Below are 14,283 nucleotides of genomic sequence, written 5' to 3' on the forward strand. Positions count from 1 at the left end.
AAGAGGCAAATTGAGTATTAAGCGAAGCCCAAGGCTGATAACATTTAGTCAAGGATGATAAGACATTGAGAGAATATGCTTTCTGTCTCTTTACACAGAGAAAGATCCTGAATTAAGATGAAGAAACAACCAAATTAAGTCAATGAGCAGGTTGATTTGACAAGAGCAAAAGAACTTTACATAATTGCAAAGATATTACATAGAAAACAATGTCTATTTTTAACCCATTGGCATCCAGAAAAGACACAAAACGTTCCCAATGGTGAATTAGAAAATGCTGTCTATGACGACCAGCCCTGGTTACTCAAAGACACAGAAAGACTGCACATACATCAAAGTACCTAGAACTCTAGCAATATTACATCTGATATGAATAGAAAATAGTAACTCTTCCCAATACTTCATATGGCCTCAAGAACTGACATTTCTTAATTGGTTAAGGTATTTAGACTATGTTCTCAAAAACCGTCCCTACGATTCTTTGATGCTGAGTCCTAGAGTACTAGTACTAGAGTCCTGAGTACTAGAATGTATTCTCTTCGGGGAAGAGCACATCCTTTCCTTTTTTTAGTCTTCTCTGGCTCAGAGGTGGGGCTCATAGGAAGCCCTTTACATGTCACTCCACTCTGGTAAATCCACAAGTCCCCTACGTCTGTCACTTGTACTACAAAGCACACCATATTTGTGGCCTTCTTTGGAATGAAGAGAGGCATGATTTTGGACAAGATCAGTGACACAAGTCTAGCTGACTTATTCTTGGGACTGGGAGATTTCTCCATCTCAAAAAAAAAAAAAAAGATTTCCATCAATGTTTATTTTCTCTAGTCTAACAGACATACTTTGAAAGTCAGTAAATTAACATTTCCCAAGACCCTGGGTTCCTCTTATGGGAAGCCACTGTCATAAAGCACCACTGGCTCAATCAACATGACATAGTAAAACACCACTTCCCATAATAATTTTAAGTCAACATTAGGTGATGTGGTGTGATTTGGCTTAAATCACTGAAATGATGTATCATTCAGATAATATTTCAAAATAAAAATGGAACTTTGTCAAATTGAGAGAACTTGCATTTCCTTTATTTTACGATGGGAAGGATCAAAGGACCTCATGCTAACTGGATCGATGCACTGGACATTTCCTGACTTATGACAGTGACTCAGTCCATTTTATTAACAAGTTAAAGTTAAATAAATGATGAATCAATGCCCGCAAAGCGGGGGGAAAATGCCAGTTTCCCACTAAAATTCGCAAAGTGTGATAAACTTATTTCCGTTAGGAAAACTGCTGAAGTTTTTACTGGGGGATTTCCCAGGCAAACAGAGGCAAAGATATATAAACCCAAAGCGGAAGGTAAGCACATTTCCTCTTAGTGTTTTTATGCTGAACACTAATGCAAACACAGTGAATAATTCAGGGCTGTTTCAAGTCATCCTCATCTTCAAACCTGATTGGAAGAGATAACCTTCCATACCCTTGCTCCTTCTAGCTGGGCTGGCAGAGGAATGGGGCACACATCCTGTGGGGAGAGCAGAGCAGCAAGGCAAAGCCACAAAAGTGAAAATATCCACTTCACTCACCCAGCCATACAAAGTACACCACCCTCCTCTCCATTTACTCTTCCCTGGTTTTTTATATTATCAGTCACTGCAATCATTTGACAACATCCCCTGGCTTCCAAACCTGAACCTTTCAGCTATGTGAAGGTTGACTATCTTCACGCCATGTAATAATCTAGGTGCTTTACCTGCTCTGGTTCATCTAATCCTAATTCCCTGTGAGGTGCACTCTAAGGCTCAACAGAGCTAAGGAACACCCCATCACCTAAGCGTTACTCTTGCCAAATATGAACAAATCTGTTTAGGAAGAAAAAATCAAATAAGTTCAAATTGCAGAACATTCTGCAAAATAAATATCCTGAGTTCTTCAAAAACTGTTGATGTCATAAAAAAAAACCAATAATAATAATGATGAAGAAGATGATAAGTTTTTAAAAAGCTAGGAAAATTCATTAGAATAAAGAAGACAGAAAAGAAATGAAAAATATGATCCTTATTAGATCCTGGATCATAAAAAAAAAAAACCTCTATGTATAAAGAACTTTATTCACACATATGAGGAAATTTGAATATTGATTGCATAGTAGATAATAACACTTAATCAATGTTAAATTTCCTGAGTGTGAGAATTACATTGTGATTATATAGGAGAAATGTACTTCTGAGGAGATCTTTCCTAAGGTAATTAGGGTTAATGCTCATTGATATTCCCAACAATCTCTCTCAGATTGGTTTAGAAACAACAGGCAAGCAAATAAAGAAATCAAAGATCTCTCAAGTCAGAAAGAGAAAGAGAGAGAAGGTGGCAAAATGCTAGCAACTGGTGAACATGGGCGCAGAGTATATGGGTGTTCATTGTGCCATTCTTACAGTTTTTAAATATGTTACCAACATACAAAAGATGAAATCTAAAAAAAAAATTATAAAATAAAAAATGAAATGTAAAAGACAAAACTGAAACAAGCTAATAAGCAGCAGGAGCCTCTAAGGAACACATTCAAACAATCAGCAGCTGTGGGAGCTGGGACTTAATCTGGTGTTTGGGCGGCTGTTGTCTTTTACTCCATTAATGGCTACAATCTTTTTCCACATTTATTCTTTCATAGGCTGTGTACAAAAAAGAAAACACACAGGTTACTTTCTTCTTATATACTTTAAAGAGTCTACAAGTACCAATAAGAAGATGAGGCAAAGAGGAAGAGGCCCCTATGGATGGTTTCTTAACTTCACTACCTTGTAGGGTATGGTTCTCGGCCAGGCAGAATGAAATGGGATGATGAAAAGCCTATGAATAATATCACTTAAAACCCAACTGGAAGCTAAATAAAATCCTAGAATGAACAAGCTCAACTGAATTTACGGAAATATATCCGATCACTGGCAAGTCTGTGAACTTAATAGATGATTATCATTTGTACTGGTTTGCTGACAGGTTTTGTGGGAGAAGGCTAATCATTTGTTTACACTTAGCCATGAACACAGAAGTGTTAAGATAAGGATAACATATTCTGATCCATGTTTTAATTGCCTATCAGATACATCCACATGGATGTTTCACAGCCACCTAAAACTCAAAACCCTAAAGTCCATTAATTATCATCCTGTCTTCCCCACCCTTCCCTCTACTCAACACCCTCTTTTCCTCTGTTAATGGCACCATTTTCCACCTTGATGTCTTGGGATATAACTCAAGAATGAATTCTGGCCCTTCTTCTTTACCCCACACATACATTAATAATTAGTGATTCAGTATCCTAATAGCCCTTGAATAAACTCTCCATCTTATTGCTTTACTTTAGTTCAGGTCTTTATATTGTTCACAAAGACTCCTACAATAACCTCCTTTGTATTTTCCCTGCCTCTCCCCCCTGATTCAAGCCTTAATTACTTTACTATCTTGTCACTTGAGTTCCTTCTCTACTAAGGACTCAAAGGATGCTTCTTAAGTGAACAGATGTATTAATAAACAGTAGGCATAAATTTTTAAAATGTGGCTCAGTGGACTTAACACATTAAACAACTCCTAGACCAGGCCAACAGCAACAAAACCACAGATTGCTGGTGACATCAAAGATTCAAAACTTTATTCTTACTGCCGATTCAACCCATTATTTTGTCCACCTAATGTCTACTACTCCAGGATTGCATAGAGGTGCCCACAAGAACTTTTTCCCCTGTGGATGTTTAGGAGTAACCCCTCCATAGGTCAATTCAAGCCAGATGAGAAGTGGAGAGAACAGGAGAGGCATACTGTCATACCACAAGACAGCTGGGCAGTCCAAAGACAGGGACCTAAATGTCGAGATTTTAAAATTTTCTTTCAGAAACTCTTTACGAGGGTGGTATCAACACAAAGTATTCAGTGAACAGCCCCTTTCTGGTGGTGCATTTAAAATCCTGTGCCCTTTTATGTTGTACTCTTAAGATAACACTACAGATCTATGGTTCTGAAGGTACCATCTTACATCTGGAAAGCATTTCAACCTATAGGGACATTACCTTAAAATTGAATCCCTGAAACAAACTAAGGAAAGACAAGAAAATTCTGATCTGTTTTCTCAGTATCAGACACTTCAGTTGATTATTACCAGTATCTTCATTTTTTTCCCCCCATGGAAAATTAAACAGATAATGAGGTATTTGATTCACGTGCTCTGTGTATGTACTTTTAAAATGTCACCTTTGGGTAATTCAACCCACCAATGGATTATTAATAAAACTCAGCAACTGTCAAAGCTCTTCTCGGTGGAGAGAGGTTTAGCGGCGCCACCTATTAGAAGAGAGAGACAGATGGCCTTACCTCTCAGCTCCGGCGTCCACAGCTGCGAGTGGCGGTAACTGGGAGGAGGGGTTGTGGGGGCTCCCCCGTACAGTGTGTCCCGGAGAAGGGTGACTGACGGGATGTGGGGGTGGCACGGCCCCGGCAGCTGTTCCGCTTCGGCTTGAGTGATTGCTGGAGAAAATGGAAGCTGAAATCAAGGGAGAACAAGCATCAGGCTGCGCCCCAAATGAAGTGCATGCTTTTTAAATACTGAAGGCTGACAGCAAGCATATTTTAGGGGCTTGTTTGTTTTCCTCTTGGTGGTTTTCAGGGAACAGTTCTCCCCTTACTGGATATACACAGCTTCTGTTTTCATGGTGGAACAGGTTCCTGGCTAATGCACCTTTACTGCTGCCTGAGGAGTTCATGTCCGCTCACTCCAGGCTGATGTTCACGGTTTGCCTCATAAGAGCTGCCCTGCCCGGCAAGGGCCCCGTCTGGACACTGTGTAATTAGTCCATCTTGTAATGTTTGTACCTGGGCGAAGGTCTCTGTATTTGCACTTTTCAGTCACAGGGGATGAGAGTCAGGTAACAGAGCATTCTGTCTGCTGACCCAGAAGGACACAACATAGGCTTCCCTCCTTTTCTTGGCGCCGCAGTGAGGCGCTGTGGGTCACTCCCAGCCTCCCCATCACTGCTAAATCCATGTAATTGAGAACAGAGCTTCCCCGGATCCTAGTACCACTGTAGGACCCTACGTGCTTTTAACTTGAGAGTCTAACCGACCCTGGGCATTTCCCAATGGTGTGATGAATAAATGTACCCAGTCTTTATCAAAAATGAGTCACCTCCCAACACCACAAAATATGGAAAAGTGGCCTCTGGGATCCTTTCCCGCTGTTGTCTGTTATGACACAGAGAGTCAGTTACAGCCTCATTCTTGGGGGCAGTCTAGCCTTTGAGAACGGTACATGACCTCAAACTTAAATATGTACCCATTTAGATCAGCTAATTGGTACAGTATCAGAGAAGAAACGGGGACCTGTCACTTTCAGAGTCTATCACTACCAGAGAGGCTCTCTCCAAGTCCGGACCTACTCAGCAGATATCTCATTATGCAGCAATAATAGCAGCATCATTATGCTGACTCTTTAACTGCCTTCTCTATACAAAGCTCTGCAGAGCTTTATACCCATCTCTGCTCTCTTTGAACTTACTCTACTGATATCAAAGAATAAATGGATTTCAAAAAATTTGAAAAATCAGGTTCAGGATTCAGAAAAAGAAGCCACATAATCAAAGAGATTTGAAGGTTTAGAAGTTCAGGAGCTGTATTTTTAGACCAGCACACTTTTCTCCAACCTCTCCAGGATAGAATTAATACCCCAGATGACCCAGCCCCCGAAAGCTTAATCCAATGAAACAAAAGTTCAAGTACTTAAAGGAACATGTGAAGAAGCAGAATTATCATCTTCCCGCTCAAAAAGCTACTGACAGGAATGTGATCTGATTTGAAGGTTTTATTTTTGGCAAGTCAGCATTGTGTCAGGATGACTTCTGTCCTCAGACGCCTGCGTCCTCCACTGTCTTCCAGGTCTTGAAGAGGTGGTGAGACTAGAAAATGCTTACCGGCTCAAAAGGGCAATGCAGAGCTTCTGCTGCCCGTCAGCCTCCAGAAAAGCTGCACATTTGCAAACTCGCTAGAGTCACCTATGAATCACTACCTCATTTATGCTCAGCTCGCTCAGGCAACCACATTCTGCTTGTATTCCAAATAATAATTTTACCCATGGGAGAAGGCTGTTTGGATTGACTGTGGCAATAGTTTCAATATGGGGTTTGTCAGCATGAAGCTTGGTGTTTTATATACTATTCCAAAAACTAATGGAATAATAAGAGGTCACAGAGACACTGTGAAAACACAACTAATTTTTTTTCTGCCTTAATGTGGAGACGTGAACTCTCCTATTTATTTTGTTGTACCTGCTGAATGCACCCATCACTTATTATCCCCTGGAGGTGTTTTTGTATATGTGTGTGTGTTTATCACAGGGAAGTGCTGCCTTGCTGTTTACAACCCATGAGTAACAGAGAAATCTGGTATGCACACTCCACGCTCTGCTTTGTGTTTCAATAGAAAATGTGCTGCTTCCCAAAGGTCTACATCAGCGATATTAGCTTCGTTTTTGCATTAGCTGCAATGAAATAGGCTGGGAAATTTGGTATTGTGTGTAGCCTGCCACGCACTGAAAGTCAGGCCTATTTAAGGTCCTCTCCTTCAGCCTACATAATAGCCAGGCCCAATCCATCCATCAATCATGCATCCATCCACCCATCCTCCAACCATTACATTTTTTAATTCAATATTTATTTGGTATCTACTACATGCTAGCCACTCTACTATATGTGGGTTCCTGTCCTTGAGGAGGTTGCAGTTGAATAAGGGGAACAGATCTCTATAAATCATTATATCAAAATACTGAGACTTACTAGGATGCAGCACCAAATGGTGTCCAAATCTTATCTTATTTGTGGCCTCCAAATGTGCCCTAATCTCTGGCCAAATCAGACAACTGACCACACCTCAAATATGTCATAGCAATTTATGCTACTGTGCTTTTTGCCTGTCATATCCTCTACCTTTCTGTACTTATTTCAGTATTTTTGCTGTGTGCATAGAGTTACTTGTGTTCTTCTCATTTATCTCTCAGCAGCCAATTATTCCACAAGTATTTATGGGGCACCTACTATGTGACAGACACTGAGCCAGGTTTTGGGATAGACTAGAGAACCAGATACCCTTGGTGACTACTGTCTCCAATGCATCATTCATGTTTATTTAGTAAATGAAGATGAACACGATCTAAATGCCATTGGAGACCATCCTGCGTTCCGTGAACAGGACAAGGACAGAAAGGAACATTCATCCACCAATTCCTGTCCCCCACTGGTAAAGGGTATTACTTCTCTCACACTTCCAAGTAGGTACATGTACCACAGTGGCTAAAAGTTCTCACAGATGCCCCACATCAGGGCATCAGAAAAGCCTGAGGACAGAAAATTAGTGCAATTGAGGGGAGGTGCTGCCAAGTTATGCGTGGTTGCCATAGAAATGGCCACAGGTAAGGACAGGTAGTGAAGGGGATGTGAGATGGAACATAAGAGGTGTATGGTTTAGGTCTCAAGGCTCAGAAACTTTCCCTCCAGCTGTGCTGAGGTCACATGTTGACTGATCAACAGTTAAACATACATCTATAGCCCTCCCATTCACTGCTATAGCCAGTGAATGACACTGAAACAGGCAGAGACCCTTTGACTGGGGAGCCCATAAGAATAAGGAAGTGAGACTTTAGGGTTCAATTTGAAGCAGATTAAAGAAAGTGTATGGGTTTCCCCAGTGGCTCAGCTGGTAAAGAAAGTGTATGGAACAGTTTCTAGGTAGGGTATAAGAAATTACCTGTCAGCAAAAAGAAATCTGTGATTTGCCTTTATATTCTAACAGACAGAATGAGAAGTATAAAACAAATTCTATTCTGCTTAGATAATCTTGTAGAAGCTTATAATTCAGTGTTGACACAGAGTGCTTTGCATGCAGAGTCCAAGGCAATGTTTGTGGATATTACCTGAGACAAAAATAATGACCAGAGACTTGGAGGAATTAACTATAGAATTCTGGCTCAGATCAGTTCAGTCGCTCAGTTGTGTCTGACTCTCTGTGACCACATGAAACGTAGCTCGCCAGGCCTCCCTGTCCATCACCAACTCCTGGAGTCCACCCAAAACCATGTCCACTGAGTCAGTGATGCCATCCATCCATCCATCTCATCCTCTATTGTCCCCTTCTCCTCCTGTTCTCAAACTTTCCCAGCATCAGGGTCTTTTCAAATGAGTCAACTCTTCGCATCAGGTAGCCAAAGTACTGGAGTTTGAGCTTCAACATCAGTCCTTTCAGTGAACACCCAGGACTGATCTCCTTTAGAATGGACTGGTTGGATATCCTTGCACTCCAAGGGACTCTCAAGAGTCTTCTCCAACACCACAGTTCAAAAACATCAATTCTGTGGCACTCAACTTTCTTTATAGTCCAACTCTCACATCCATACTTGACCACTGGAAAAACCATTGCTTTGACTAGATGGACCTTTGTTGACAAAGTAATGTCTCTGCTTTTTAATATACTGTCTAGGTTGGTCATAACTTTCCTTCCAAGGAGTAAGTGTCTTTTAATTTCATGGCTGCAATCACCATCTGCAATGATTTTGGAGCCAAAAGAATAAAGTCAGCCACTGTTTCCACTGTTTCTCCATCTATTTCCCATGAGGTGATGGGGCCGGATGCCATGATCTTAGTTTTCTGAATGTTGAGTTTTAAGCCACTCTTTCACTCTCCTCTTTCACTTTCATCAAGAGGCTTTTTAGTTCCTCTTCACTTTCTGCCACAAGGGTGGTGTCATCTGCATATCTGAGGTTATTGATACTTCTCCCTGCAATCTTGATTCCAGCTTATGCTTCTTCCAGCCCAGCGTTTCTCATGATGTACTCTGCATGTAAGATAAATAAGCAGGGTGACAATATACAGCCTTGACGTACTCCTTTTCCTATTTGGAATCAGTCTGTTGTTCCATGTCCAGTTCTAACTGTTGTTTCCTGACCTGCATACAGGTTTCTCAAGAGGCAGGTCAGGCAGTCTGGTATTCCCATCTCTTGAAGAATTTTCCACAGTTTTTTGTGATCCACACAGTCAAAGGCTTTGGCATAGTCAATAAAGCAGAAATAGATGTTTTTCCGGAACGCTCTTGTTTTTTCGATGATCCAGCGGATGTTGGCAATTTGATCTCTGGTTCCTCTGCCTTTTCTAAACCCAGTTTGAACATCTGAAAGTTCACGGTTCACATATTGCTGAAGCCTGGCTTGGAGAATTTTGAGTGTTACTTTACTAGCGTGTGAGATGAGTGTAGTTGTGCGGTAGTTTGAGCATTCTTTGGGATTGCCTTTCTTAGGGATTGGAATGAAAACTGATCTTTTCCAGTCCTGTGGCCACTGCTGAGTTTTCCAAATTTGCTGACATATTAAGTGCAGCACTTTTGTAGCATCATCTTTCAGGATTTGAAATAGCTCAACTGGAATTCCATCACTTCCACTAGCTTTGTTCGTAGTGATGCTTTGCTAAGGCCCACTTGACTTCGCATTCCAGGATGTTTGGCTCTAGGTGAGTGTGAGTGATCATACCATCATGATTATCTGGGTTGTGAAAATCTTTTTTGTGCAGTTCTTCTGTGTTTTCTTGCCACCTCTTCTTAATATTTTTTGCTTCTGTTATATCCCTGCCATTTATGTCCTTTACTGAGCCCATTTTTGCATGAAATGTTCCCTCAGTATCTCTAATTTTCTTGAAGAGATCTCCAGTCTTTCCCATTCTATTATTTTCCTCTATTTCTTTGCATTGATCGCTAAGGAAGGCTTTCTTATCTCTCCTTGCCATTCTTTGGAACTCTGCATTCAAATGGGTATATCTTTCCTTTTCTCCTTTGCTTTTCACTTGTCTTGTTTTCACAGCTATTTGTAAGGCCTCCTCAGACAGCCATTTTGCTTTTTTGCATTTATTTTTCTTGGGGATGGTCTTGATTCCTGTCTCCTGTACAATGTCACAAACCTCCATCCATAGTCACTAGGCACTCTGTCTATCTGATCTAGTCCCTTAAATCTGTTTCTCACTTCCACTCTATAGTCATAATGGATTTGATCTAGGTCACACCTGAATGGTCGAGTGGTTTTCCCCACTTTCTTCAATTTAAGTCTGAATTTGGCAATAAGGAGTTCATGATCTGAACCACAGTCAGCTCCCGGTCTTGTTTTTGCTGACTGTATAGAGCTTCTCCATCTTTGGCTGCAAAGAATATAATCAGTCTGATTTTGGTCTTGACCATCTGGTGATGTCCATGTGTAGAGTATTCTCTTATGTTGTTGGAAGAGGGTGTTTGCTATGACCAGTGTGTTCTCTTGGCAGAACTCTGTTAGCCTTTGCCCTGCTTCATTCTATACTCCAAGGCCAAATTTGCCTGTTACTCCAGGTGTTTCTTGACTTCCTACTTGTGCATTCCAGTCCCCTATAATTAAAAGGACGTATTTTTTGGGTTATAGTTCTAGAAGGTCTTGTAGGTCTTCATAGAACCGTTCAACTTCAGCTTCTTCAGCATTACTGGTCAGAGCATAGACTTGGATTACTGTGACATTGAATGGTTTGCCTTGTAAATGAACAGAGATCATTCTGTCATTTTTGAGATTGCATCCAAGAACTGCATTTCAGACTCTTTAGTTGACTATGATGGCTATTTCATCATAGCAGTTCATGACTCAGATCATGAACTCCTTATTGCAAAATTCAGACTTAAATTGAAGGAAGTAGGGAAAACCATTAGATCATTCAGGTATGACCTAAGTCAAATCCCTTAGGATTATACAGTGGAAGTGACAAATGGATTGAAGGGATTAGATCTGATGAGTTCCTGAAGAACTATGGATGGAGGTTTGTAACATTATATAGGAGGAAGTGAACAAAACCACCCCCAAGAGAAGAAATGCAAAAAGGCAAAATGGTTCTCTGAGGAGGCCTTTCAAACACCTGAGGAAAGAAAAGAAGTGAAAGGCAAAAGAGAAAAGGAAAGATAAACCCATCTGAATGCAGAGTTATAAAGAATAGCAAGGAGAGATAAGAAAGCCTTCCTAAGTGAACACCGAAAAGAAATAGAGGAATACAATATAATGGGAAAGACTAGAGATTTCTTTAAGAAAATTAGAGCTACCAAGGGAACACTTCATGCAAAGACAGGCACAATAAAGGACAGAAACAGTATGGACCTAACAGAAGCAGAAGATACTAAGAAGAGGTGGCAAGAATGCACAGAAGAACTCAAGAAATACAAAAAAGATCTTAATGGCCCAGATAACCATGATGGTGTGATCACTCACCTAGAGTCAGACATCCTGGAGTGCAAAGTCAAGTGGGCCTTAGGAAGTATCACTACAAACAAAGCTAGTGGAGGTGATGGAATTCCATTTGAGCTACTTCAAATCCTAAAAGACGATGCTGTGAAAGTGCTGTACTCAGTTCAGTTCAGTTCAGTTCAGTCGCTCAGTCGTGTCCGACTCTTTGCAACCCCATGAATTGCAGCACTCCAGGCCTCCCTGTCCATCACCAACTCCCAGAGTTTACTCAAACTCATGTCCATCAAGTCGGTAATGCCATCCAGCCATCTCATCCTCTGTCATCCCCTTCTCCTCCTGCCCCCAATCCCTCCCAGCATCAGGGTGTTTTCCAATGAGTCAACTCTTCGCATGAGATGGCCAAAGTGCTGCACTCAATATGCCAGCAAATTTGGAAAACTCAGCAGTGGCCACAGGACAGGAAAAGATCAGTTTTCATTCCTATCCCAAAGAAACGCAATGCCAAAGAATGCTCAAACTACCGCACAATTGCACTCATCTCACACGCTAGTAAAGTAATGCTCAAAATTCTCCAAGCCAGGCTTCAATAACACATGAACCTAAAACTTCCAGATGTTCAAACTGGATTTAGAAAAGGCAGACGAACCAGAGATCAAACTGCCAACATCTGTTGGATCATAGAAAAAGCAAGAGAATTCCAGAAAGACATCTACTTCTGCTTCATTGGCTATGCTAAAGTCTTTGACTGTGTGGATCACAACAAACTGTGGAAAATTCTGAAAGAGATGGGAATACCAGACTGCCTGACCTGCCTCTTGAGAAACCTGTCTGCAGGTCAGAAAACAACAGTTAGAACCAGACATGGAACAACAGACTGGTTCCAAATTGGGAAAGGAGTACGTCAAGGCTGTATATTGTCATCTTGCTTATTTAACTTATATGCAGGGTACATCATGCAAAATGCCAAGCTGGATGAAGCACAAGCTAGAATCAAGATTGCAGGGAGAAATATCAATAACCTCAGATATGCAGATGACACCACCCTTATGGCAGAAAGCGAAGAGGAGCTAGTATGCTTATTGATGAAAGTGAAAGAGGAGAGTGAGAAAGCTGGCTTAAAATTCAACATTCAGAAAACTAAGATAATGGCATCCAGTCCCATCACTTCATGGCAAACAGGTGAGGAAACAATGGAAACAGTGACAGACTTCCTTTCCTTGGGCTCCAAAATCACAGCAGATGGTGACACAGCAGCCATGAAATTAAAAGAGATGCTTGCTCCTTGGAAGAAAAGCTATGACCAACTTAGACAGCATATTAAAAAGCAGAGACATTACTTTGACAACAAAGTCCATCTAATCAAAGCTAGGGTTTTTCCAGTAGTCATGTATGATGTGAGAGGTGGACCATAAAGAAGGCTGGGTGGTGAAGAATTGATGCTTTTGAACTATGGTGTTGGAGAAGACTCTTGAGAGCACCTTGGACTGCAAGGAGGTCAAACTTTGATCCTAAAGGAAATCAGTCCTGAATAGTCACTGAAAGGACTGATGTTGAACTGCAACTCCAATACTTTGGCCACCTGATGTGAAGAACTGACTCATGTGAAAAGACCCTGATGCTGGGAAAGATTGCAGGCAGGAAGAGAAGGGGACGACAGGTTGAGATGGATGGATGGCATCACTGACTCGATGGACATGAATTTGAATAAGCTCTTTGAGTTGGTGATGGACAGCAAAGCCTGGCGAGCTGCAGTCCATGGGGTAGCAAAGAGTAGGATGTGACTTAGCGACTGGACTGAACTACAGAGCACGGCTTTGCAATGTTCATCTAAATCCCAACCTTTATATACCTTAATATAAAGTGGACACAACTTTGGAGTCAGGTAGTGATGGCTTCAGTAGGATTGCCCTTGAATCTTTGAAAGATTCACATTTCTCAGAAACTTCCACTATGGCATAGCAAATGCATCCTACAGAGACTTCTAGGAATTTCCAGCTATCAAAGTCTATCTACCCAGGATTCTATCTCACTGTGGTGTAAGAATATTCTTTCATTCTTTTAAATACAATTTTCTAGCCCCTACCACAGACTTCCCTGATAGCTCAGTTGGTAAAGAATCTGCCTGCAATGCAGGAGACCCTGGTTCGATTCCTGGGTTGGGAAGATTCCCTAAAGAAGGGAATGGCTACACACTCCAGTGTTCTTGGGCCCCCTTGTGGCTCAGCTGGTAAAGAATCTGCCTGCAATGCGGGAGACCTGGGTTTGATCCCTGGGTTGGGAAGGTCCCCTGGAGAAGGGAAAGGCTACCCACTCCAGTATTCTGGCCTGGAGAGTTCCATGGACAGTCCATGGGGTTGCAGAGTCGGACACGATTGAGCAACTTTCACTTCACTATGGACCAGAACAAGTGCTGATCTCTTAATGTCTCACATACCTGAGAACTTCACATAAACCAGACCACTACAACAAATACAGACAAATGCTTGACCTTTGCCAAGTGATTTTTTTTTTAACCTCGGGAAGATAATCTCTATGTTAAGAGTGCAAGGGTAAGGTCATTCGCAAAAGGAAAAATTTCCTTCCATACACACTCAGAATGATTTTCCAAACTCTACTAATGGGGCATACAATGAGGCCTATCAATCAAAGCCTAAGGAAGAGAACTGAACCCTCCAGCATCCAGGGCAATATTAACAAAACTGTTGTGATCAAATAAACCAGCACACACAGGCTACCGACAGGGGCATCACCTCAGGGGTCAGTGTTGATTTCAGGGCTGGAAGAGGGCTTTTAGGTGAGCCCCTAGACTGTGCTGATGACTGGCAGCTGGAACAACTGATTAGGCACGGCAGAGCAACATATTGGAAATTCTTATTGCTTCTGTGATTAAGAGATGGTGGACTCCCCAAGGAAATAAAAGCTTGGTCTTGAGATGAATTTGTGAGCCCTTCTTCCAGCAGAGGACCAGCAGCTGGCCTCCCTGCTGCTTTAGGCTTTCTTTCTCTCTGGGGCTT

General features: G+C 41.6%; 1 protein-coding gene across 8 annotated transcripts in view; it reads right to left on the reverse strand.

Moving 5' to 3' along the window:
- Window positions 1-14,283, reverse strand: part of GLIS3 (GLIS family zinc finger 3) — a 563,983-nt gene that overhangs the window by 76,583 nt on the left and 473,117 nt on the right. For all 8 annotated transcript variants that reach the window (XM_043486789.1, XM_043486788.1, XM_043486791.1 and 5 more), the window contains one exon: window positions 4,363-4,531. In XM_043486789.1, the coding sequence (XP_043342724.1) occupies window positions 4,363-4,531 (169 nt within the window). The remainder of the gene's footprint in view (window positions 1-4,362; window positions 4,532-14,283) is intronic.

The sequence above is a fragment of the Cervus canadensis genome, chromosome 14, assembly GCF_019320065.1.
Source record: "Cervus canadensis isolate Bull #8, Minnesota chromosome 14, ASM1932006v1, whole genome shotgun sequence".
Classification (NCBI taxonomy): domain Eukaryota; kingdom Metazoa; phylum Chordata; class Mammalia; order Artiodactyla; family Cervidae; genus Cervus; species Cervus canadensis.